Source organism: Pseudophryne corroboree, chromosome 4 (genome assembly GCF_028390025.1).
Source record: "Pseudophryne corroboree isolate aPseCor3 chromosome 4, aPseCor3.hap2, whole genome shotgun sequence".
Lineage (NCBI taxonomy): Eukaryota > Metazoa > Chordata > Amphibia > Anura > Myobatrachidae > Pseudophryne > Pseudophryne corroboree.
Genome location: NC_086447.1, coordinates 645,651,168 through 645,677,704, shown reverse-complemented (window position 1 = coordinate 645,677,704; position 26,537 = coordinate 645,651,168). Strand labels below are relative to the sequence as shown.

The window sequence follows — 26,537 nt, the reverse complement described above, 5'->3', positions numbered from 1 at the left end:
CTTTCTGCGAGGTACACTGGGTTCCACATGGATTAACATCGGGGTGTAGAGTAGGATCTTGAACAGAGGAACCAACAGGCTCAAAGCCTTGACTGTTCCCAAGATGCATAGCGCCGCCTCCTCTATAACCCCGCCTCCACGCACAGGGAGCTCAGTTTCGTTAACCAGTCCAATGCAGTAGCAGGTACCAGAGATAGACAATCGTGAGTAGTACACCACACACTCACGACAGGAGAGGGTGTCAGCGGCTAAAGCCATACCAACCCAAAGAAGCCAAGTGCGTCAGGGTGGGCGCCTTGTGGAGCCCAGTGTACCTCGCAGAAAGAGATTTAACAACGGTAAGTTCTTACCATAAATCTTGTTTTCTGCTGCAGGGTACACTGGGCTCCACAAGGATCAACATCGGGGATGTCCTAAAGCAGTTCCTTATGGGAGGGGACGCACTATAGCGGGCACAAGAACCCGGCGTCCAAAGGAAGCATCCTGGGAGGCTGAAGTATCGAAGGCATAGACCCTAATTAACGTGTTCACTGAGGACCACGTAGCCGCCTTGCACAATTGTTCAAGGGTCGCATCACGGCGGGCCACCCAAGAAGGTCCGACAGGCAGAGTAGAATGGGCTTTAATGGTAGCAGGAGCTGGAAGGCCAGCCTGTACATAAACATGTGCAATCACCATTCTAATCCATCTGGTCAAGATCTGCTTGTTAGCAGGCCAGCCACATTTGTGAAAACCAAACAGTACAAAAAGGGAATCAGATTTCCGAATTGAGGGGGTTCTCTTCACATAGATACGGAGAGCCCGTACCACATCCAAAGACTGCTCTTTAGATGACAACTCAGGAGAATTAAAGGCCAGAACCACAATCTCCTGGTTAAGGTGGAAGGAGGACACCACCTTGGGTAAATAACCCGGACGCGTTCTAAGAACCGCCCGGTCACGGTGAAAAATCAGGTAGGGGGACTTACAGGATAAGGCACCCAAGTCCGAGACCCTTCTAGCTGAAGCGATAGCCAGCAAAAACGAAACCTTAAGTGAAAGCCACTTAAGTTCTGCAGACACAAGAGGTTCAAACGGAGACTCTTGCAAGGCCTCCAGAACCACCGACAGATCCCAAGGGGCCACAGGTGGTTGAATCCGCAACACGCCCTGAGTATAGGTATGAACATCAGGAAGGGCAGCAATCTTTCTCTGAAACCAAACCGACAAGGCAGAAATGTGAACCTTAAGGGAGGCCAGACGAGACCTAAGTCCAGGCCCTGTTGAATGAAGGCCAACAGTTTGGCCGTACTAAACTTGAAAACGTCATGATTATGAGACGCGCACCAAGTAAAGTAAGAATTCCAGACCCTATGGTAAATCTGAGGAGAAGCCGGCTTACGGGCCTTCAACATTTATTTATTTATTAACAGTTTCTTATATAGCGCAGCAAAATCCGTTGCGCTTTAGTTTGAATGGCCGCCTCAGAAAAACCCTTGGCCCTCAAGACGGAAGCTTCAAGAGCCATGCCGTCAAAGCCAGACGGGCCAAGTCCTGGTAAACACAAGGGCCCTGAACAAGGAGGTCTGGTCGTTCTGGAAGTAGAAGGGGACGATCTAGCGAGAGGTCCTATAGATCGGAGAACCAGTGTTGTCTGGGCCACGCTGGAGCAATCAGAAGTAGGTTTACTCCTTCTTGCTTGAACTTCCGTATTACTCTGGGCAGGAGTGACACCGGAGGGAACACGTACGGCAGCCGAAAGTTCCATGGAATTGATAGAGCATCCACGAACGCTCCTTGAGGATCCCTTGTTTTTGCTGCAAAGACCGGAACCTTGTGATTGTGTCGAGATGCCATCAGGTCCACATCTGGAAGGTCCCACTTGTCCACGAGAAGTTAAAACATCTGGATGGAGGCTCCACTCTCCGGCATGTACGTTCTGACGACTGAGAAAGTCTGCTTCCCAGTTCAGGATCCCCGGAATGAACACTGCGGATATGGCCGGCAGATGGCGTTCCGCCCACTGAAGAATCTGTGACACTTCCCTCATTGCCATGCGGCTTCGAGTGCCGCCTTGATGATTCATGTAAGCTACCGCGGTGGCGTTGTCCGACTGTACTTCAATAGGTCTGTTCTGTATCAAATGCTGGGCCAGGTTCAGTGCATTGAACAATGCCCGCAATTCCAGAATGTTTATCGGGAGTAGAGACTCCTCCTCGGTCCACCGACCCTGAAGGGAGTGTTGTTCCAACACCGCGCCCCAACCTCTCACACTGGCATCTGTCGTCAGCAGGACCCAGTTGGATATCCAGAAGCGACGACCCCTGCTCAATCGATGGTCCTGAAGCCACCAGCTTAGTGACAGGCGGACCTCCGGAGAGAACGAGATCATTTGAGATCTGATCCGTTGAGGCAGGCTATCCCACTTGGCAAGAATTAACTTCTACAGAGGGCGAGAATGGAAATGAGCATACTCCACCATGTCGAAAGCCGACACCATGAGACCTAGCACTTGCATTGCCGAATGTATCGACACTTGCAAACGAGATACGAAGCATCGAATCCTGTCCTGAAGCTTCAGGACTTTCTCCTGAGACAAGAACAACCACTGGTTTTGAGTGTCCAATAACGCTCCCAGGTGCACCATGCTCCGAGCAGGAACCAGGGAAGATTGATTCCATCCAGTTGACTAGCCACCTGTGGGTTTTCATAAACTGGATAGTCAGATCTAGATGATGCAGGAGAAGTTCTGGGGAATTTGCCAAGATGAACAAATCGTCCTGGTACGGCAGGATCCTGACCCCTTGACGGAGTACCGCCGTCATTACCACCATTACTTTGGGGAAAACTCGCAGGGCCGTTGTCAAACCAAAGGGTAACGCCTAAAATTGGTAATGAAGGTTGCCCACCGCAAACCTCAGGTACTGCTGATGTGACATTGCAATAGGAACATGCAGGTAGGCCTCCTGTATGTCCAGGTAGACCATATAGTACCCAGGCCAGAACAATAGAGCGTAGAGTTTCCATACGAAACTTGGAGACCCTCACATGCTTGTTCAAGGACTTGAGATTGAGAATGGGCCGCGAGGACCCGTTCGGTTTCGGGACTAGAAACAGCGGTGAATAGTACCCTTTGCCTCTCTGAGCCAGAGGCACCTGTACTACCACTCCTGTGGTCAGGAGGGATTGTACTACTGAATGAAGTGTGTTGGCCTTCACCGGGTCCAAAGGGACGGCTGTCAGGGAGGGAGACGTTTCTTGAAGGATGCGGCGTAACCTCGAGTGACGACTTCCCTTACCCAGGCATCTGAAGTGGTCTTCAACCATTCCTAGGCAAAACTTAGAAGCCGGCCACCCACCCTGGGATCCCCCAGGAGGAGGCCCACCCCGTCATGCGGCAGGCTTGTCAGTTTTGGAAGCAGGCTGACGGGCAGCCCATGCCTGCTTTGGTCTGGGCTTGGAAGTACGAGCTTGTTTCGGGTACGCCTGACTTTTGCTTTTCCTGGAGGACGAAAGGGACGAGAGAAAGTACTTTTAGCCTTTGGCACAGAAGGAGCCGTACTTGGTAGGCAAGCTGTTTAAGCCGAAGCCAGGTCAGCCACAATCTTATTGAGGTCTTCTCCAAAAAGAATGTCTCCCTTAAAAGGAAGCACCTCCAGGGTTTTCTTAGAATCCATATCCACCGACCAGGATCTCAACCACAGGATACGCACCCTGGCATCGGAAGCCTTAAGGTAAAGAGAAGCCGTGGCAATATATGAGAGACATTGTCTAGCATGATCAGAAGCATTGGAAGGTAGTTCGGCCTCCAGCTCCTGAGCCCATGCTTCAACAGCTTCAGCAGCCTATGTCGCTGCAATGGTTGGTCTATGCACAGCCCCCGTTAGGGTGTAAATCGCTTTCAAACAACCCTCCACACGTCTATCCGTCGGTTCCTTCAGAGAGGTGACGGTAGTCACAGGCAGAGCTGAAGAAACTACGAGTCTTGCCACCTGAGAATCTACAGGTGGAGGAGTTTCCCAATTTTTACATAGCTCTGCAGAGAGAGGATAGCGAGCCAACAGTCTCTTATGCGGTTTGAATTTAGTTCCCGGATTTTCCCAAGATTCCTGACGTATGTCAGCCAGGTGTTGAGAATGAGGTAAAACTTGTTTAACCATCTTCTTACGTTTAAATCTGTCCGGATTTTTAGAGACAGCCCCAGGCTCAGGTTCATCAGAGACTTGAAGAATGAGCCCGATAGCCTCAACCAAATCAGGGACATCCCCCAGTGACTTCCCATCCCCATCAGAAGAATCAGAGACAGTGTCCGTGGGGTCAGTATATGCGCCATCCTGCTCAGAGGATGTGTCCGGAACAGCGGTGGATTGTGAGGACGTAGCGGCCCGTTTAGAAGACTTCTTAGTCTTAGGCGGGCGAGAGTGAGACTTGATTTTAGTCAGCGATCGGTTCAAGTGCTGTAACTGAGATGAGATTTGATCTGCCCGTGGCGGATTGACTGCAGGGACCATAAACTGCTGCACAGGCATAGGAGGTCCCACAGGGGGCGTAAGTTTTATTACCAGCGTATTTAATAACGTGGAGAAGGTAGCCCAAGGTGGGTCATTAGTGGCCCCCGGTGCTACAGACCCACTGGGAGGTAAGGAACACCCTGAATCTGAACTCTCTGCTGCCATGTTTTCCTCAAAAGTGTCTGCAGCATTACCACCACGCAATGTGGGAGAAGCCCTAGTTCCGTTGCCCCGTGTAACTGACATAATGATAAGCTCAATACCAGGCAACCTAGTACAATATTAGCAGCGACATACCTAGCAAGAACTCCCAGTGTAGTGTGTCAGCACAAACTGGGAATTCAAGAGATATATGGTGGCTATAAATCACAAAGACAAATACACAACAAGTATATTTTGTGAAATACCTATATCAGTTAACAAACCTGACGCACTTAGCCCCCTCAGGTTACAGAATATAGGAGTAGCAAGCTGAGTGAAATACACGAGATGGAAGCCACGAAACAGCTACAAGCACACACACACAGACACACACAGGGTGTTTGCACCACACAACCCTGACTGTATGCACTCTTTCTTAACTAACACTGTCCACTGACAGGTAGAATACTTAAAAGTGTTCTGTAAAATGCACAGCGCTGATGAGCAGGCGGCTTTACAGAGGAGGATTTACCCCAGCAGTCCCAGGAACAGCGCAGCTCCGTGTAATGGCGGCTGACGGGGAGTGAGGGAGATATACATGCAGCTCCAGGGCGGGAACATTTACCCAAATGGCGCCCTGGGGCTGGGGGAGGGGCTACAGGTCAGGCCTTATCCCCCTGCTGGCTTCCCCACCGGCCGCTGCGGACCGTAATAAAACGGGTTTTACAGAGACAAAACCCCTCCTGTGCACTGTGTCCCGGAGGCTAGTGTAGCGGCTGCCCCTTACAGCGTCCACGCCAGCGTGCGCAGCCCGCCTCCCACGCCGGATTGCGATTACAGCGGGTCAAAAAGACCCCTTACCTCCCGTTTGAATGCGGCCACGCGATCCAGGAGACAGCAGTGAGTGTGTGACTAACGTAGAGAAGAACATCGGAGCCCCGCTGTAGTGACCAGGCAACCAGGGCGCCGGAGTATACAGCGCCGCTGGTGGAGTGATGGAGCTGCAGCAGGGTATGTCTGACTGACATCTAACACTGCTGCAGCCCTTGAAGTCTTCAATTATTCTTTCTTCTGAAAAATAGCTTTTTCTTAGAGCTGCAGGAGCAGCCCCCTGTTGTATGCCTGCTTACTGCATGGCACCAACTTACAAACTGAGCTCCTGTGCACGGATGCGGGTTTATAGAGGAGGCGGCGCTGTGCATCTTGGGAACAGTCAAAGCTTTGAGCCTGTTGGTGCCTCGGATCAAGATCCTACTCTACACCCCAATGTTAATCCTTGTGGAGCCCAGTGTACCCCGCAGCAGAAATTTATGTATGTATGTATGTATATGTATATATATATATATATATATATATATATATATTTATGAGTATTTTATATATGTGGGGGGTTTGGAGGCTGGCTTCAGGGGTGGACACTAACGGGGTTGGCTGGAGGCTATCTATAGGTGAGCACTAGCTACATGGGAGAATACTATGGGGAGGGGGGGTTTGGTGGCTGGCTACAGGGGAGCATACTATAGGGAGGGGGGTTTGGTGGCTGGCTACAGGAGAGCACACTGGGGGGAGGGGGTATGGAGGCTGGCTACAGGGGAGCACACTATAGGGAGGGGGTATGGGGGCTGGCTATAGAGGGTAAACACACTACAGGGGCTTGCACACTATGAGGGGTGGAGTGTTGTGGGCTGGCTACAGGAGTGGTGGGTGAGAATTGGGGTGCATAGTCATACTGTAGGCTGGGGTCGGGGAGCTGGAGGATGGCTGCAGTAGCTTAAATAAGCTTACCTGTGGACTGTCAGGAGTTGGGACTGACAGAAGAAAAGCTCAGAGTAGCCCGATCCGTCACCCGGCCAGCCAGGAACTGCCAAAGCCCTTTGGGAAGTCTGCGCTGGTGCGGAGCTACGCAGTTGGCTCGTGGGGAGGCTTCCTACGGCTGCAGTGTGTTGTACGGGGTAGGAGGGGATAATCGCGCCGGGTCAGTTGTTCTATTTACTTAATTGGCGGACAGCCTGAGCGGAGTATTAACAGATGCTCCAGCACATGTTTTTCTGCCCCTCTGCCTCGGGGCCCTTCTAAACCGTGGGGCCCAGTATAGCTATCCCCATTGACCCCCCCTGTCGACAGACCTGATTTTATAAACATTAAGATTACAAACAAATCAATTTAAAATAAATAAAAATTGTGCCTTATTTACTTTAAAACACATTTACAACTGGGGGCGTGGCCTGGCTAGCATAGAGGAAGGTCGGGTCTCTGCTGAGCTCTGGCTGGCACTGTATTAAAACCCACTTTTTGACCAGATTTGGAGGCCCACCGACAAGGGACTAGTCCCCTAAGCCCCACCACTACACCCAGCACCTGGAGGAAGAAGCTGCGGAATCGGGGGGGCCCTGCGTTGCCCCCTGCGGATTGCGGCCTACCTCCGCCCCAGAAGCCGGGGCCTCGATTTTGGAGCTGTGCCGGCGTTTCCTGGGACCCGGTTCGGCGACCCTGCAGACTCTCCCACCCACCTGAAAGGCTCTCCCTGGCACTGGGGGACTCACCCACCGGGCGCTGATCCTCGCAGGAGACCAGGGACCGGACGATCGGCTGGAGGTAAGGGCCGAGAAGTGTCTGGCTGGCAGCCGGCGGCCATCTTGCGGTTGGCGCCGCCCGGCCTCTAGACTTTACCTGGCCGATTCCCGACCTCTCCAGGCGCCTGCCCTTCCTCCCCCGTCTCACACAACACTGCTAGCAAGATCTAGCAAGATCTCTTCCCCCGCTGGCGGGGATCGACGACCGGGAGTCCTCCGGTGGGCCTAACTCTCACTGATAAGCGGCGGCCATCTTGGGACTGGCAAAGCACACATCTCACTCCCTGACTGGTGCTGGCTGTAACTAAGGCTCCCTCTTGTGGCGAATACTGGTATAGTCAACTCAGCCACTATACTTTATCTCTATAACCCTGCCTGTTCTCTTATCTCCTGAAGCCAGCACCTACTCCAGAGAAAGGCAGACGGAATAGCTCTAGCGGCTGCGTGCGGCGATTATTATACCCCGCACCCAACACTCAGACCACCCCAAACACCACGAGATCGGAGACCAGAAGCACTCCCACTACTCTTGCCGCACCACCCTCGGGACAAAACCAGATCCCTTACCCCTCTGGATTAACAGGCCTGATTGTCATCCCGCCCAGCTCAGATCTGTTCCTGCAATCACACCCTCCGGCTTTATGACCTCAGTGACCTCCACAATGTGAGCGCTCTCTAACCTGTCTGTCGCCACTCATGCTTGTCTAAATAACACGAAATATCCATCAATGTGACTGAGCACCCCTGTTTCACCATTACCAGCCGATTGGACCCTCCCCTGAAGCACGTCTCTCCGAGTACTCTAAGTGCGCTGCTACTGACGAGAAATGGCTCCTACAAAAAAAAAGGAGACAATTCCCCCGAAAGTCGCCTACCCCTCGCGAAAATCTCTCCAAATCTCCCCGCTACAAAATGCTCCTTCCCCCTCCGCCACACTGGACCCCTTGGGATCTAGTGTCCTGTCCACAGCTCTCTCAGTTTCGGGAGTAGACTGCGAGTCGGATGCCCCCCTAACCGTGAGATCCCTCTGCCAGATACTTTCCGCCTTCAAGTCTGAACTCTCTAAAGATCTGACCTCTGCCATCCGTGAGGTCAAAACTGAGCTGATATCTCTGGGAGATAGGACGGATCATTTGGAACGCAAGATGGAGGAATTGGTTACCTCCCACAACGACCTACTCTCATCTCACGATCGCCAACAACAAGATCTAGACCAATTCAAATCTAAATTGGCAGATATGGAGGACAGATCAAGGCGGAACAACATCAAAATTCGAGGCATCCCAGACTCAGTCACCAACTCTGAACTGGAAGCCTACGCCACTGTCCTATTCAAGAAACTCCTCCCAAAGGCGGATCCTTCGGAACTCCTGATTGACCGCATTCACCGCCTCCCCAGACCCCGAACTGTCTCATCCGACCTCCCTAAAGACACCCTCCTTCGAGTCCATTTCTTCCCAGTTAAGGAACGCATTATGAGGGCCGCTAGAGAATCCAAAAATTCAGACACTCTGGGGGGACTTCAGTTGTTCCAAGATTTCTCTGCCGCTACCATAGCAAAGAGACGTGCTTTCACCCCTATCACCCTTGCTTTGAGATCCCATGACATTCACTACCGCTGGGGATTCCCAGTTAAACTGATAGTCTCGTATGAAGACTCGGCCTACATAATTTCCTCCCTAGATGCAGGTGTGAAATTATTGATGGACTGGGACATTTCCATCTCGAAGCCGTCTTCATCGTCTCGTGCTGCTAACGTCAGCCATGATTGGACGAACACCTGAATCACTGGACTGCCGAGCTGCACCAAAACCTCTGAGTCACGGAGGCTGTAGACCTCCTCCCCCCCTAGTGTGGGGAGTTGAAAATATCCTCATTATGCTCTTTTCTACAAATGCAATGTTGTGCCTTATTATAAGTTTGTTTTCCAGGTCTATAAGTTACGGGGTTACTCCCTCACATGTTGTTCAACTGTTGTTATATCTTAAGGGGCGACACTTTGCCCAGTTATTTACTGACACATACTAATTACCTGCCTATGCCCTAGGGTGCATATGTTTCCTAATTAGAGAAGCCTTCAATAGATGCCTATGCCCTAAGGTTACTTTCTCAGAAGTTGTTTTGGAGTGGCGGCGCAGGTTAATCCAGCCCGCCTTCACCTTTTTCTGCACTACTGCATTCCCCAGAATTTTTTTTCCCTTCCCCTGCAGTAGTCATGCAGGTCCAATATACCGGACCTTTTCTTTTCGTTGTTTACCTCTTCCTCTCCTGTTTTAAACCCGACCCATCCACTTCCCGCATGCTCCCCTCCTCCTCAAGCTCCAGACTTGAATCATATCCCTGGCTACCAGAGCCTATTAGCACTCGGAGCAGATACGCTCCAATAGATCTCCATAGACCCCTCTTTCTCATGTCTAATATAGACTTTCAATGTTGAACCTTATATCTCTCAATGTCAAGGGACTGAACTCTCCCAACAAACGTAGGCTGGCCCTCTCCTTCTTCCACCAGCAAAAAGCTGATGTCGTAGCTTTACAAGAAACCCACTTCTCTTCTGTTAATCCCCCCCTCTTTAAAGACAGCCATTTCCCAGTGGGGTACTATGCTAATGGCCCATCCAAAAGAAATGGAGTAGCCATCCTTTTTAACAAAAATGTCTCCTTTTCCCTACACTCTCAACTTTCAGACAAAAATGGCCGATATATTATCATAACTGGCCTCCTCAATGACAAACCGGTTACCCTGGTATCCCTATACGCTCCTAACTCTAACCAGGTCCCCTTTTTGCGAAAATTATTCCTCAATATACGGAATGCTCTAAGGGGATCTTTGGTAGTTTTGGGGGACTTTAACCTTGTTCTAGACCCTAAATTGGACAAGTCCCGCCAATTCCCCCAGCCTGTTCCAACCACTATCTCTGGCCCCTCCCTAGCCTTCCGCAACCTGCTTGCAGAATTCGATTTATACGATGTCTGGAGGACACAATTCCCCTCAGGTCGAGAATACACATTTCACTCCCTTGTCCATAACTCCTACTCCAGAATAGACCTGATTCTATGTGATAAATGGTCTCTCCAGAGAACTAATAACGTAGATATCTTACCAATCACATGGTCGGACCACGCCCCAGTTCTCTGGAAATGGAACCTTCAGGGCAACTACAACCCTCCCCGACAATGGCGCCTTTATCCCTACCTACTAAATAACCCTTTGTCTAAAAAAATAATCTCTGACTCTATTGACTCCTATTTAACCACTAATTCTCCCCAAGATACCTCTCCTATCAATCACTGGTGTGCTTTTAAAGCCGTCACCCGTGGAGCCGCCATTCAGGCCGGAGCCACTCTCAAAAAACAAGCCCTTCAAAAGCAGAAGACTCTGGAGGCTGACCTGTTAGACCTTGAGACTAAGAATAGGGCCCATCCCTCCAAAACACTTAAAACTGAGATCTCTAATGTCCGAGGACAACTACAAAAGCTACTCCTCGCACGCACCCAAGCGGCCTTGAATAGAATGCGCCACAAGTTTTACCTGCTAGGAAATAAAACTGGCAAAATGCTTGCGCGCAAACTCCGCGTTCAGCAAGCCAGAAATAGAATTAAATGTATTTATTCTCCCACCAAACAAAAGATCTTGAACCCAAAAGATATAACGAACCAATTTGCAAGCTATTACGCCAAATTATACAACTTAGCAACTGACCCGTCCACCCCACAACCCTCCCCTCCGTCTATCTCGTCCTTCCTAGATGACCTTTCCCTCCCTACTCTTACGCAGGACCAGCTCTCTTCTCTGAATGCCCCTTGGTCGGCGGATGAAATCTCTACAACTATTAGATCCACACCCAGGAATAAAGCCCCCGGCCCAGACGGCTTTGTCTCTGACTTCTATACTACTTTCCATGACGTCCTTTCTCCCCTCCTGACCTCGCTATACAATACATTCTCAGATCGAGGCTCCCTTCCCCCAGAACTCTTAGAAGCGCGTATTGTTACTATTCCTCAGCCCGGCAAAGACCCCGCCCACGTACACAACTACCGACCAATAGCGCTACTAAACTGCGACATCAAACTATACGCCAAAATGATTGCAACACGCATTAACAAATTCCTACCCTCACTGATACACCCGGATCAGACTGGCTTCGTCCCTGGGAGACAAGCGTCTGACAACACACGTCGGGTCTTCAACCTGATAGACTCCCTATCTGAAGACCAGGGCCTTCTCTTGCTTTCGTTAGACGCAGAGAAGGCTTTTGACAGATTAAACTGGACATACATGCGCCAAACCCTCCTTAGATTCGGATTTAGGGATCGTATTCTTTCCTCTATTTTAGCGTTATACAGCTTCCCCACGGCCCGGGTGTTCAATGGAGGCTTCCTATCCGACCCTTTCCCTATTACAAATGGCACCAGGCAAGGCTGTCCCCTATCCCCCCTGATCTTCGTCCTATCAATTGAACCCCTAGCAGCTAAAATAAGAGACAATCCCAACATTCCGGCGATTCAGTTCGGTTCATCCCTCCATAAACTGAGCCTCTTTGCAGACGATGTCCTCCTATTTATCTCCAACCCCACTACAACTCTTCCAGTCTTACACTCTGTCCTAGAAGCCTTCAGCCTCGCTTCTTACTATAAACTAAACACTACTAAAACGGACGCCCTCCCCTTCAATTTATCTCACTCCACCCCAGCACTCCAAACTACCTTTCCATATAACTGGCGAACTCATACAATTAAATACCTGGGTATCAACATCCCTATCTCCACTACAGACGCCTTCTCTGCCAACTTAACCCCCTTGATGAAGTCATTAGAAGCACTTACGAAAGCCTGGTCATCCTATGAGGTCTCTTGGCTGGGACGAATGGCGGCATTTAAAATGTCCCTACTCCCTAAACTAATGTATCTCTTCCGAACTATACCATACCCCTTCCCAAAGAAAGCCATCCAAACCTGTTCCTCTATCATGACTAAGTATATCTGGTCTGCAAAACCACCCTCAATGGCTCTTTCAAGAATGACCTTGCCAAGAGCGTTTGGGGGTCTTAATATACCTAATATTCTTCTATACCAAGAAGCCTCCCTCCTAGCCCCCATTAAATACTATTTCTCAACCCAATTGCACAGTGGTTGGATGGAGCTGGAGCAAATTCGATCAAACCCAATCCCCCTAGCTGACCTTTTCCGTATCCCAAAATCGCTCCGACCTACGCAACCGTCCCTCCTTCCCTCCACGCAAGCTGCTTTACAAACCTGGGACTCCCTATCGACCTCCCTAACATCGCCCATTTCCCATATTTCCCAGATATCCATCACCACATTAGCATCGATGATTCCACATCTCAACCTATCCAAATGGAGACGCGCAGGAGTATTATCCCTAGGAGACCTCCTCGATGGACTTTCTCTAAAATCTTTTTCTACTCTCCAGTCACATTACTCTCTTCCAGCTACAGAACTCTTCCACTATGTGCAAGTAGCACACTGGTGGAAGACGATTCCTCCTACCTACGCAACGCTCCACACATCCTCACATACTCTCTTTTCTCGTCTCTCCTTACCAGATTCCAAAGGCGACATCACATACTGGTATAAACTTCGGATTACCCCTACCTCTCCTTCCAAGTCAAACGCCCAAAAGAAATGGGAACAGGACCTAGGAAAAACCCTATCTCCAAACGACTGGCGTCAAATCTTTTTAACCTCGCACTCCATGTCCCAGTGCCTAAACCACACTGAAATGCATATTAAACTAGTGAACAGACTATACCAAACCCCGGACCGAATACATAAATTCTGGCCCTCTCACAGTAATAAATGCTGGAGACTATGCGGCTCGGTAGGACATGTCTTCCACATATTCTGGTCGTGCCCAAAGATCACTAAATACTGGTTAGATGTATTTGAGCTAATAAACAAAGTTCTGTCCACCCACCTAGCTCCAGACCCAACTCTAGCATTATTACAAGTCGTCCCCGCTTCAATAACGCCACCTGCCAGATATGTCCTGGGCCACATCCTGATAGCCGCTCGAGCAAACCTAGCCCAAATGTGGAAACAATCCACTCCCCCTACCCTGCTAAGAGTTATACATAAGATAAACCACCATTTCCATATGGAGACAGATTCAGCTTCCTCCTCCCCCAACTTCTCTTCCCTCAAAACGCGCTGGCTCGCGTGGCAAACCTTTATTTCCTCGATTGAAGGGTCTCAGTATCTTCATAAATCCACCTCACCCCCACTTAGCCCATTCGGGATCTAAAATACAACACCTATCATCACACCCCCCATTACCTAGGCAGTTACACCTTCCCCTCCCTGTTAAGAGTCGACCCCTACTAGGTCTCCCCCCAATACCATCTTCTAAAGCGTACCTATAACTTCTGCTCAACAGGATTAGGCCACTACTACCTTACTGCAATGTATAGTTTTTCTATATGTCCCAACTTCTCTGTTCTCTGATGTATTATGTATACAAGGCTCCGATGTAACACTCTCCAATTCTAGTCTGGACCCCTATTCTCCCCCCCCCCCCCCCTCCCTCTTTCTTCTACATCCCTACCATACCGACCCTTACACTGTGTTGATGTATCACCCCCCCTTTTTTCTTCGTTCTGTACCCCATAAAAATGTTTATCTTTTCAATAAAAACTATTGATTAAAAAAAAAAAAACACATTTACAACTTAAAAAGCATATTTCTTTTTGTGTTACAAGTGCAACAATACATTCGTTAAAAAGTACAAAAAAATGTGTACTAGGTATTAGTAGCCATACGAATTCTATTACTGACGTTTGAGTCCACAAATAATTGCACTTTTAACAAAATACTGTGACATACCAATACATAAAGGAGCATTACATATCATACTCACTCCATTGAGACTGCCCAAGTCCTTAACTAGATGTTCATCTGTAGATGGTTCATAGTTGATAACAGCATGCTGTTTGTCCACACTTCTTGACTACAAAGTTTTAAATTAGAAATAAAACAGTATTGCATTTGTCAAACAATATATGCATTTATTAATTAAAATAAGAATTTACTTACCGATAATTCTATTTCTCGGAGTCCGTAGTGGATGCTGGGGTTCCTGAAAGGACCATGGGGAATAGCGGCTCCGCAGGAGACAGGGCACAAAAGTAAAGCTTTCCGATCAGGTGGTGTGCACTGGCTCCTCCCCCTATGACCCTCCTCCAAGCCAGTTAGGTACTGTGCCCGGACGAGCGTACACAATAAGGGAGGAATTTTGAATCCCGGGTAAGACTCATACCAGCCACACCAATCACACCGTACAACTTGTGATCTAAACCCAGTTAACAGTATGATAACAGCGGAGCCTCTGAAAAGATGGCTCACAACAATAATAACCCGATTTTTGTAACTATGTACAAGTATTGCAGATAATCCGCACTTGGGATGGGCGCCCAGCATCCACTACGGACTCCGAGAAATAGAATTATCGGTAAGTAAATTCTTTTTTCTCTATCGTCCTAGTGGATGCTGGGGTTCCTGAAAGGACCATGGGGATTATACCAAAGCTCCCAAACGGGCGGGAGAGTGCGGATGACTCTGCAGCACCGAATGAGAGAACTCCAGGTCCTCCTTAGCCAGGGTATCAAATTTGTAGAATTTAGCAAACGTGTTTGCCCCTGACCAAGTAGCTGCTCGGCAAGGTTGTAAAGCCGAGACCCCTCGGGCAGCCGCCCAAGATGAGCCCACCTTCCTTGTGGAATGGGCATTTACATATTTTGACTGTGGCAGGCCTGCCACAGAATGTGCAAGCTGAATTGTATTACACATCCAACTAGCAATAGTCTGCTTAGAAGCAAGAGCACCCAGTTTGTTGGGTGCATACAGGATAACAGCAAGTCAGTTTTCCTGACTCCAGCCGTCCTGGAACATATTTTCAGGGCCCTGACAACATCTAGCAACTTGGAGTCCTCCAAGTCCCTAGTAGGTGCAAGGCACCACAATAAGCTGGTTCAGGTGAAACACTGACACCACCTTAGGGAGAGAACTGGGGACGAGTCCGCAGCTCTGCCCTGTCCGAATGGACAAACAGATATGGGCTTTTTTGAGAAAAAACCACCAATTTGACACTCGCCTGGTCCAGGCCAGGGCCAAGAGCATGGTCACTTTTCATGTGAGATGCTACAAATCCACAGATTTGACTGGTTTTAAACCAATGTGATTTGAGGAATCCCAGAACTACGTTGAGATCCCACAGTGCCACTGGAGGCACAAAAGGGGGTTGTATATGCAATACTCCCTTGACAAACTTCTGGACTTCAGGAACTGAAGCCAAGTCTTTCTGGAAGAAAATCGACAGGGCCGAAATTTGAACCTTAATGGACCCCAATTTGAGGCCCAAAGACACTCCTGTTTGCAGGAAATGCAGGAAACGACCGAGTTTAAATTTCTTTGTGGGGCCTTCCTGGCCTCACACCACGCAACATATTTTCGCCACATGTGGTGATAATGTTGTGCGGTCACCTCCTTTCTGGCTTTGACCAGGGTAGGAATGACCTCTTCCGGAATGCCTTTTTCCCTTAGGATCCGGCTTTCCACCGCCATGCCGACAAACGCAGCTGCGGTAAGTCTTGGAACAGACATGGTACTTGCTGAAGCAAGTCCCTTCTTAGCGGCAGAGGCCATAAGACCTCTGTAAGCATCTCTTGAAGTTCCGGGTACCAAGTCCTTCTTGGCCAATCCGGAGCCATGAGTATAGTTCTTACTCCTCTACGTCTTATAATTCTCAGCACCTTAGGTATGAGAAGCAGAGGAGGGAACACATACACCGACTGGTACACCCACGGTGTTACCAGAACGTCCACAGCTATTGCCTGAGGGTCTCTTGACCTAGCGCAATACCTGTCCCGTTTTTTGTTCAGACGGGACGCCATCATGTCCACCTTTGGTATTTCCCAACGGTTTACAATCATGTGGAAAAAACTTCCCGATGAAGTTTCCACTCTCCCGGGTGGAGGTCGTGCCTGCTGAGGAAGTCTGCTTCCCAGTTTCCATTCCCGGGATGAAACACTGCTGACAGTGCTATCACATGATTTTCCGCCCAGCGAAAAGTCCTTGCAGTTTTTGCCATTGCCCTCCTGCTTCTTGTGTCGCCCTGTCTGTTTACGTGGGCGACTGCCGTGATGTTTTTCCCACTGGATCAATACCGGCTGACCTTGAAGCAGAGGTCTTGCTAAGCTTAGAGCATTATAAATTTACCCTTAGCTCCAGTATATTTATGTGGAGAAAAGTCTCCAGACTTGATCACACTCCCTGGAAATTTTTTCCTTGTGTGACTGCTCCCCAGCCTCTCGGGCTGGGCTCCGTGGTCACCAGCATCCAATCCTGAATGCCGAATCTGCGGCCCTCTAGAAGATGAGCACTCTATAACCACCACAGGAGAGACACCCTTGTCCTTGGATATAGGGTTATCCGCTGATGCATCTGAAGATGCGATCCGGACCATTTGTCCAGCAGATCCCACTGAAAAGTTCTTGCGTGAAATCTGCCGAATGGAATTGCTTCGTAGGAAGCCACCATTTTTACCAGGACCCTTGTGCAATGATGCACTGTTTTTAGGAGGTTCCTGACTAGCTCGGATAACTCCCTGGCTTTCTCTTCCGGGAGAAACACCTTTTTCTGGACTGTGTCCAGAATCATCCCTAGGCACAGCAGACGTGTCGTCGGGATCAGCTGCGATTTTGGAATATTTAGAATCCACCCGTGCTGTTGTAGCAGTATCCGAGATAGTGCTACTCCGACCTCCAACTGTTCCCTGGACTATGCCCTTATCAGGAGATCGTCCAAGTAAGGGATAATTAAGACGCCTTTTCTTCGAAGAAGAATCATCATTTCGGCCATTACCTTGGTAAAGACCCGGGGTGCCGTGGACAATCCAAACGGCAGCGTCTGAAACTGATAGTGACAGTTCTGCACCACGAACCTGAGGTACCCTTAGTGAGAAGGGCAAATTTGGGACATAGAGGTAAGCATCCCTGATGTCCCGGGACACTATATAGTCCCCTTCTTCCTGGTTCGTTATCACTGCTCTGAGTGACTCCATCTTGATTTGAACCTTTGTAAGTGTTCAAAAAATTTTTTAGAATAAGTCTCACCTAGCCTTCTGGCTTCAGTACCACAATATAGTGTGGAATAATACCCCTTTTCTTGTAGTAGGAGGGGTAATTTAATTATCACCTGCTGGGAATACAGCTTGTGAATTTTTTTTTCCCATACTGCCTCCTTGTCGGAGGGAGACCTTGGTAAAACAGACTTCAGGAGCCTGCGAAGGGGAAACGTCTCGACATTCCAATCTGTACCCCTGGGATACTACTTGTAGGATCCAGGGGTCCTGTACGGTCTCAGCGCCATGCTGAGAACTTGTCAGAAGCGGTGGAACGCTTCTGGTCCTGGGAATGGGCTGCCTGCTGCAGTCTTCTTCCCTTTCCTCTATCCCTGGGCAGATATGATCTTATAGGGACGAAAGGACTGAGGCTGAAAAGACGGTGTCTTTTTCTGCAGAGATGTGACTTAGGGTAAAAACGTCGGATTTTCCAGCAGTTGCCGTGGCCACCAGGTCCAATGGACCGACCCCAAATAACTCCTCTTCCTTTATACGGCAATACACCTTTGTGCCGTTTGGAATCTGCATCACCTGACCACTGTCGTGTCCATAACATCTTCTGGCAGATATGGACATCGCATTTACTCTTGATGCCAGAGTGCAAATATCCCTCTGTGCATCTCGCATATATAGAAATGCATCCTTTAAATGCTCTATAGTCAATAAAATACTGTCCCTGTCAAGGGTATCAATATTTTTAGTCAGGGAATCCGACCAAGCCACCCCAGCTCTGCACATCCAGGCTGAGGCGATCGCTGGTCGCAGTATAACACCAGTATGTGTGTATATACTTTTTATGATATTTTCCAGCCTCCTGTCAGCTGGTCCTTGAGGACGGCCCTATCTATAGACGGTACCGCCACTTGTTTTGATAAGCGTGTGAGCGCCTTATCCACCCTAAGGGGTGTTTCCCAACGCGCCCTAACTTCTGGCGGGAAAGGGTATACCGCCCATAATTTTCTATCGGGGGGAACCCACGCATCATCACACACTTTATTTAATTTATCTGATTCAGGAAAAACTACGGTAGTTTTTTCACATCCCACATAATACCCTCTTTTGTGGTACTTGTAGTATCAGAAATATGTAACACCTCCTTCATTGCCTTTAACGTGTGGCCCTAATAAGGAATACGTTTGTTTATTCACCGTCGACACTGGATTCAGTGTCCCTGTCTGTGTCTGTGTCGACCGACTAAAGTAAACGGGCGTTTTAAAACCCCTGACGGTGTTTTTGAGACGTCTGGACCGGTACTAATTGTTTGTCGGCCGTCTCATGTCGTCAACCGACCTTGCAGCGTGTTGACATTATCACGTAATTCCCTAAATAAGCCATCCATTCCGGTGTCGACTCCCTAGAGAGTGACATCACCATTACAGGCAATTGCTCCGCCTCCTCACCAACATCGTCCTCATACATGTCGACACACACGTACCGACACACAGCACACACACAGGGAATGCTCTGATAGAGGACAGGACCCACTAGCCCTTTGGAGAGACAGAGGGAGAGTTTACCAGCACACACCAAAAACGCTATAATTATATAGGGACAACCTTATATAAGTGTTTTCCCTTATAGCATCTTTTTTATATATTTCTAACGCCAAATTAGTGCCCCCCCTCTCTGTTTTAACCCTGTTTCTGTAGTGCAGTGCAGGGGAGAGCCTGGGAGCCTTCCCTCCAGCCTTTCTGTGAGGGAAAATGGCGCTGTGTGCTGAGGAGATAGGCCCCGCCCCTTTTTCGGCGGCCTCGTCTCCCGCTCTTAACGGATTCTGGCAGGGGTTAAATATCTCCATATAGCCTCCGGAGGCTATATGTGAGGTATTTTTAGCCAAAATAGGTATTCATTTGCCTCCCAGGGCGCCCCCCTCCCAGCGCCCTGCACCCTCAGTGACTGCCGTGTGAAGTGTGCTGAGAGGAAAATGGCGCACAGCTGCAGTGCTGTGCGCTACCTTTAGAAGACTGAGGAGTCTTCTGCCGCCGATTCTGGACCTCTTCTTACTTCAGCATCTGCAAGGGGGCCGGCGGCAAGGCTCCGGTGACAATCCAGGCTGTACCTGTGATCGTCCCTCTGGAGCTGATGTCCAGTAGCCAAGAAGCCAATCCATCCTGCACGCAGGTGAGTTCACTTCTTCTCCCCTAAGTCCCTCGTTGCAGTGATCCTGTTGCCAGCAGGACTCACTGTAAAATTAAAAACCTAAGCTAAACTTTTCTAAGCAGCTCTTTAGGAGAGCCACCTAGATTGCACCCTTCTCGGCCGGGCACAAAAATCTAACTGGCTTGGAGGAGGGTCATAGGGGGAGGAGCCAGTGCACACCACCTGATCGGAAAGCTTTACTTTTGTGCCCTGTCTCCTGCGGAGCCGCTATTCCCCATGGTCCTTTCAGGAACCCCAGCATCCACTAGGACGATAGAGAAAAGGATATACCAGGCAGGAAATGTGTATCATATGCAGTTTGACAATGTATAATCTATGTATATCAGCATATTGGAAATACAGAGGCAGTAGACATGTTTTTGGATTGAGATGAGAACTATACATGAAGGATTGAATGTGTATATTCAGTATGGTGGTCAGTGTGTTTTACATTATTATACGATAGGATATTATACGATGGAGCTTGAGATATATATGTAGGCACAAGGTGGGTGTGGGGGATTTGTGTTTGGGTCTATACACAGCAGAGGAGGGGTATTTCTAGCTCTGAATAAAAATGGAGATAATAGAAAGATTGAGATGCTCCAATCTAATGGTTACCAAGGAAATGACTGCAGCAGTTTTCAGTACATTGTAGGGAGGGAAGTGCTACTGACAGACTGAGTAAAACAAGTCTTTCCAATTAGCCTCAGCATCCAGTGGACTACAAGCAAAGCTAGGCCCATAAACCCTCTTCGAAATGCTGAGAGTAGTTTAAAAGCTTCTAAGCAGGAGCGTCAATTAGTGCAGAAGCCATATGGTGAACACCTTAGCCAATTCCAACAAACATTTTTCTAGAAGTGTCTCATCAAATCGCTGCCTTATATGTATGTCTATAATGAAGAACAGCTACTCTCTAAAACTAGTACTAGGTGCTAATTGATGACATGAGAATGGTTGTCAAGTGCGGCTGTAAGCATTGCACATAAAGCACTTCTTCATAGAGACCAAAAGTTACTGTTGTTACCGTTTTTATAGTGCATCTGAAAGTGTTCACAACGCTTCACTTTTTCCACATTTTGTTATGTTATAGCCTTATTCGAAAATAGAATAAATTAATTTTTTCCCTCAAAATTCTACACACAATACCCCATAATGACATGAAAAAAGTTTTTTTGAGATTTTTGCAAATTTCTTAAAAATAAAAAACTAAGATTTACATATACATAAGTATTCACAGCCTTTGCTAAATACTTTGTTGATGCACCTTTGACAGCAATTACAGCCTCAAGTCTTTTTGAATATAATGCCACAATCTTGGCACACCTATCTTTGGACAGCTTCGCCCATTCCTCTTTGCAGCACCTCTCAAGCTCCATCAGGCTGGATGGGAAGTATCGGTGCACAGCCATTTTCAGATCTCTCCAGAGATGTTCAATTGGATTCAAGTCTGGGCTCTGGCTGGGTCACAAATATTCACAAATACACAAATATTGGAAAGCTGCTCAATCAGATGTAATATCAGTCAGGTGCTAAAAGGGAGGGGTAATTCTTTGTAAGAAAAAACTATTTGTGTTCCCTAATGCACACTGAGTGAGTAATAATACTACATAATAATCAGATAATACAGAGATCTTAGTTACGTATATCTGCAGATATAGGGTTAAGCCCCCGGGCCGATCGACAAGGCTTCTCCATCACTGGGGGTCCCTAATACTAGGTATGGGTCCGGGGTGCAGGACCCCATCATGCCGGCACAGGCCGGCTACCCCAGGTCAGCACACAGGTGAAAATTAATAAGGGTTAATAAGAAGCACAGAAGTGCTATATAAGTGAAGTGTGATTAAAAAACAAAAATATATACAAAGTGATAGGGAAAATCATGAGTGTTAATAAAGTGTTAGGGTGTGACGACCTGAAGGCGCCCAGCCATACCGACACAAAGGCCACCGCACCCCACACCCACCCCATAAATAAATACATATATGTCTGGGTCTAAATGCCCAGTGTAAGTGGCTGGGTCACTCAAGGACATTCACAGAGTTGTCCTGAAGCCACTCCTTTGATATCTTAGCTGTGTGCTTAGGGTCGTTGTCCTGCTGAAAGATGAACCGTAGCCCCAGTCTGAGATCAAGAGCGCTTTGGAGCAGATTTTCATCCAGGATATCTCTGTACATTACTGCATTCATCTTTCCCTCTATCCTGACTAGTCTCCCAGTTCCTGCCATTGAAAAACATACCTACAGCATGATGCTGCCACCACCATGCTTCACTGTAGTGATGGTATTCGCCTGGTAATGAGCAGTGCCTGGTTTCCTCCAAACATGATGCCTGGCATTCACGCCAAAGAGTTCAATCTTTGTCTCATCAGACCAGAGAATTTGGTTTCTCATGGTCTGAGAGTCCTTCAGGTGCATTTTGGCAAACTCCAGGCGGGCTGCCATGTGCTTTTTACTAAGGAGTGGGTTCCGTCTGGCCACTCTACCATACAGGCCTGATTGGTGGATTGCTGCAGAAATGGTTGTCCTTCTGGAAGGTTCTCCTCTCTCCACAGAGAAATGCTGTAGCTCTGACAGAGTGATCATCGGGTACTTGGTCACCTTCCTGGCTAGGGCCCTTGTCCCTCGTTCGCTCAGTTTAGACGGCCAGCCAGCTCTAGGTAGAGTCCTGGTGGTTCCGAACTTCTTCCATTTATGGATAATGGAGGTAACTGTGCTCATTGGGACCTTCAAAGCATCAGATATTTTTCTGTACCCTTCCCCAGATTTGTGCATCGAGACAATCATGTCTCGGAGGTCTACAGACAATTCCTTTGACTTCATGCTTGGTTTGTGCTCACACATGCACTGTCAAGTGTGGGACCATATATAGACAGGTGTGTGCCTTTCCAAATCATGTACAATCAACTGAATTTACCACAGGTGGACTCCAATTAAGCTTTAGGAACATCTCAGGGATAATCAGTGGAAACAGGTTGCACCTGAGCTCAATTTTAAGCTTCATGGCAAAGGCTGTGAATACTTATGTACATGTGATTTCTTAGCTTTTTATTTTTAATAAATTTTAAAAAATCTCAAGAAAACATTTTCACGTTGTCATTAAGGGGTATTGTGTGCAGAATTTTGAGGACAAAAATGAATTTATTCCATTTTGAAATAAGGCTGTAACATAACAAAATGTGGAAAAAGTGAAGCGCTGTAAATACTTTCCGGATGCACTTTATATTATTTTTAATACATATTTAGGTTTGTTTTTGTTTAAATGAAATCCAGGATATATGATCAGTGCAGAAATCAAACTATGTCTAATTTCAATTTAATTGGGCGCATATTAGTCACAGCCCCACGTAAACGCGCTATATGCTGCACTTATGGTACTTGCGGATTCGTGGAATATGCAGTTTGGGGCGGTTATCATACTTCACAACTGGGCTTTAGGCTGTACTCACACGAGTCTGGCCCACAAGGGAGGGTGAGTTGCGCTGCTGTTGTCTAGATCCCTTAAAATGATTTAGTCTATCTTTATATGCGTATAAGAGTCTTTTACTTTATACGGACCAGTAGCTGCTATTGCTTCATGCACAAGGTCTCCTATGTAGCAAAAATTGGATTTTGGTTCTTACCTGTAAAAATAGGATTTTAATTACCTACCTGTAAATCTTTTTCACGTAGTCTGTAGAGGATGCTGGGGTCCACATTAGTACCATGGGGTATAGACGGGTCCACTAGGAGCCACTGGAACTTTAAGAGTTTAACAGTGTGGGCTGGCTCCTCCCTCTATGCCCCTCCTACAAGACTCAGTCTAGAAACTGTGCCCGAGGAGATGGACATACTTCGAGAGAAGGAATTTACACAGATAGTGGCGAGATTCACACCAGCTCACACAACAAGGCAAACCAAACAAACTAGCTTAAAAACTCAGCAAAAGCTGAATAACATTACCGAAACAAGTAATAATGCAGTACTTAACTAAGAACAAAGCAGTACTGACCAAGTAACCACTGCAGGATAACGAAGCGCTGGGCGGGCGCCCAGCATCCTCTACGGACTACGAGAAAAGGATTTACCGGTAGGTAATCAAAATCCTATTTTCTTTTACGTCCTAGAGGATGCTGGGGTCCACATTGGTACCATGGGGATGTACCAAAGCTCCCAGAACGGGAGGAAGAGCGCAGAGGCTCCTGCAGAACTGATTGACCAAGCCTTAGTTCCTCAGAGGCCAAAGTATCGAACCTGTAGAACTTAGCAAACGTGTTCGACCCAGACCAAGTAGCCGCTCTGCAAAACTGTAAAGTCGAGACACCCCGGGCAGCCGCCCAGGAAGAACCCACCTTACGAGTAGAGTGGGCCTTAACAGATTTTGGACAGGGCGATCCGGGATGCAATCAAGATCCTACCGGACGGGATCCCGGCGGTCGGAATACCGACACCGGGATCCCGACCGGCACAATCCCGACATATTCTCCCTCTGCGGGTGTCCACGACACCCATAACAGACACAACCTTTGGAAGGCATTGCTGACGTGTCCGGAGCTCAGCTCTATCTTCATGGAAGACCAAGTAGGGACTTTTAAAAGACAAAGCCCCCAACTCCGACACACGTCTAGCAGAAGCTAAGGCCTACAAAGTGACATCCTTCCACGTGAGAAACTTGACCTCAACCTCCTGTAGAGGCTCGAACCAATCCGATTGGAGGAACTGCAACACCACGTTAAAATCCCAATGCGCCGTAGACTGCACAAAGGTAGGCTGGATATGCAGAACCCCTTTCAAAAAAGTCTGAACCTCAGGGAGGGAAGTCAGTTGTTTCTGAAAGAAAATGGATAAGGCCAAAATCTGGACCTTTATGGATCCAAACGCAGGCCCATATCCACACCTGCTTGCAGAGGAGAAACCGTCCCAGTTGAAACTCCACCATAGGAAACTTATTGGATTCACACCAAGACGCATACTTTTTCCAAATGCGATGGTAATGTTTAGATGTTACTCCTTTCCTAGCCAGTATCAGGGTAGGAATAACCTTATTCGGAATGCCCTTCCGAGCTAATATTTGGCGTTCAACCTCCATGCCGTCAAAAGTAGCCGTTGTAAGTCTTGATAAGCGAACGGCCCCTGTTGCAGAAGGTCCTCCCGAAGAGGAAGAGGCCTCGGATCTTCCAACAGTAGATCCAGAAGATCCGCGTACCAGGCCCTTCTTGGCCAGTCCAGGGCAATGAGGATTGCCTGAACTCTTGTTCTCATGATTTTTAGAATCCTTGGAATGAGTGGAAGAGGAGTAAACACGTACACTTACTGAAACACCCACGGAGTCAACAGGGCGTCCACTGCCACTGCTTGCGGGTCCCTTGACCTGGAACAATACCTTCGAAGCGTCTTGTTGAGGCGGGAGACCATAATGTCGATTTGAGGCACCCCCACAAATTCTTGCCACCTCCGTGAACACATCTGGATGGAGGCCCCACTCCCCTGGATGGAGATCGTGTCTGCTGAGGAAATCCGCTTCCCAGTTGTTTAAGCCCAGAATGAAGTTTGCTGACAGCGCCATCACGTGTTTTTCTGCACAGAGGATGATTCTTGTCACCTATGACACTGCAGCTCTGCTTTTCATTCCGCCCTGTCGGTTTATGTAGGCCACCGACGTTACATTGTCCGACTGCACTTGAATGGCTCGATCTCACAGAAGATCTGCCGCTTGAAGAACACCGTTGCACATGGCTCTTAGTTCCAGAATGTTTATTGGAAGACCGGATTCCAGGTCAGACCACCTTCCTTGGAAGGTTTTCCCTTGAGTGACAGCGCCCCATCCCCGGAGACTTGCATCCGTGGTTAGAAGGATCCAGTCCTGATGCCCGAACCTGCGGCCCTCCAGAAGACGAGATATCTGCAGCCACCAGAGTAGTGAAATCCTTGCTTTCGGTGACAAACGAATCCTCAAGTGTAAATGTAGATGAGACCCCGACCACTTGTCCAGGAGATCCAGTTGGAAGAATCGAGCATGAAATCTTCCATACTGTAGAGCCTCATAGGAGGCAACCATCTTCCCCAGAAGGCGAATGCACTGATGAACTGATACTAGGGCTGGCTTCAGGACATCCCGGACCATTGTTTGAATCACCAACGCTTTCTCCTCCGGCAGAAACACCCTCTGCACCTCTGTGTCGAGGATCATCCCTACGAAAGACAATCTCCTTGTCGGCTCCAAATGTGACTTTGGAAGGTTCAGGATCCAACCATGTTCCCTGAGCAGACGAGTCATGAAAGCAATCGACTGCAACAACTTCCCGTGGTCGATTCCTTTATCAGCAGATTGTCCAGATATGGAATGATGTTCACCCCCTGTCTGCGGAGAAGCACCATCATCTCTGCCATCACCTTGGTGCACACCCTCTGTGCTGTGGAGAGGCCGAATGGCAGTGCCTGAAATTGATAGTGACTGCGCAAATCTGAGATAGGCCTCGTGCGGCGGCCAAATTGGAATGTGGAGGTACGCATCCTTGATATCCAGGGATACCAGAAATTCTCTCTCCTTCAGACCTGAGACCACTGCTTTCAGAGACTCCATTTTAAATTTGAATAACCTCAGATAAGGGTATAGCGATTTCAAGTTCAAAATTGGTTTGACCGAACCATACAGTTTTGGTACCACAAAAAGATTCGAACAGAAACCCATGTGTTGCATATGAGGTGGAACTAGAACAATGACCTCTGACTTTTCCAATTTTTGGATGGCTTCCTGAAGGGTAGCCCTATCTGTCATCAAAGCCAGCAAGCCTGATTTGAAGAACCGGTGAGGAGAGAAACTCCAGTCTGTACCCCTGGGACACAAAATCCTGTACCCAGGGATCCAGGCCGGACGACACACAGATGTGGCTTAAACGTCTGAGCCTCGTACCCACCAGCCCGTCCTCCAGGCTTCGCGGCCCACCGTCATGCTGAGGATTTTGAGGAACCAGAGGCAGGTTTCTGGTCCTGGGAGCCTGTGGGAGCAGGCTTTTTGGATTTTGCAGGACCACCTCTAAAGAAGGTGGTAGGAGACTTGGACTTTTTTGTCTTATTGG

At 48.4% G+C, this 26,537-nt stretch overlaps 1 protein-coding gene across 6 annotated transcripts in view; it reads right to left on the bottom strand.

Annotated features, from left to right (window-relative positions):
• The window catches only part of CEP170 (centrosomal protein 170), a 619,381-nt gene that overhangs the window by 416,895 nt on the left and 175,949 nt on the right, over positions 1–26,537 (bottom strand). For all 6 annotated transcript variants that reach the window (XM_063917739.1, XM_063917738.1, XM_063917740.1 and 3 more), the window contains exon 3: positions 14,081–14,170. In XM_063917739.1, coding sequence (XP_063773809.1) covers positions 14,081–14,170 — 90 coding nt within the window. The remainder of the gene's footprint in view (positions 1–14,080; positions 14,171–26,537) is intronic.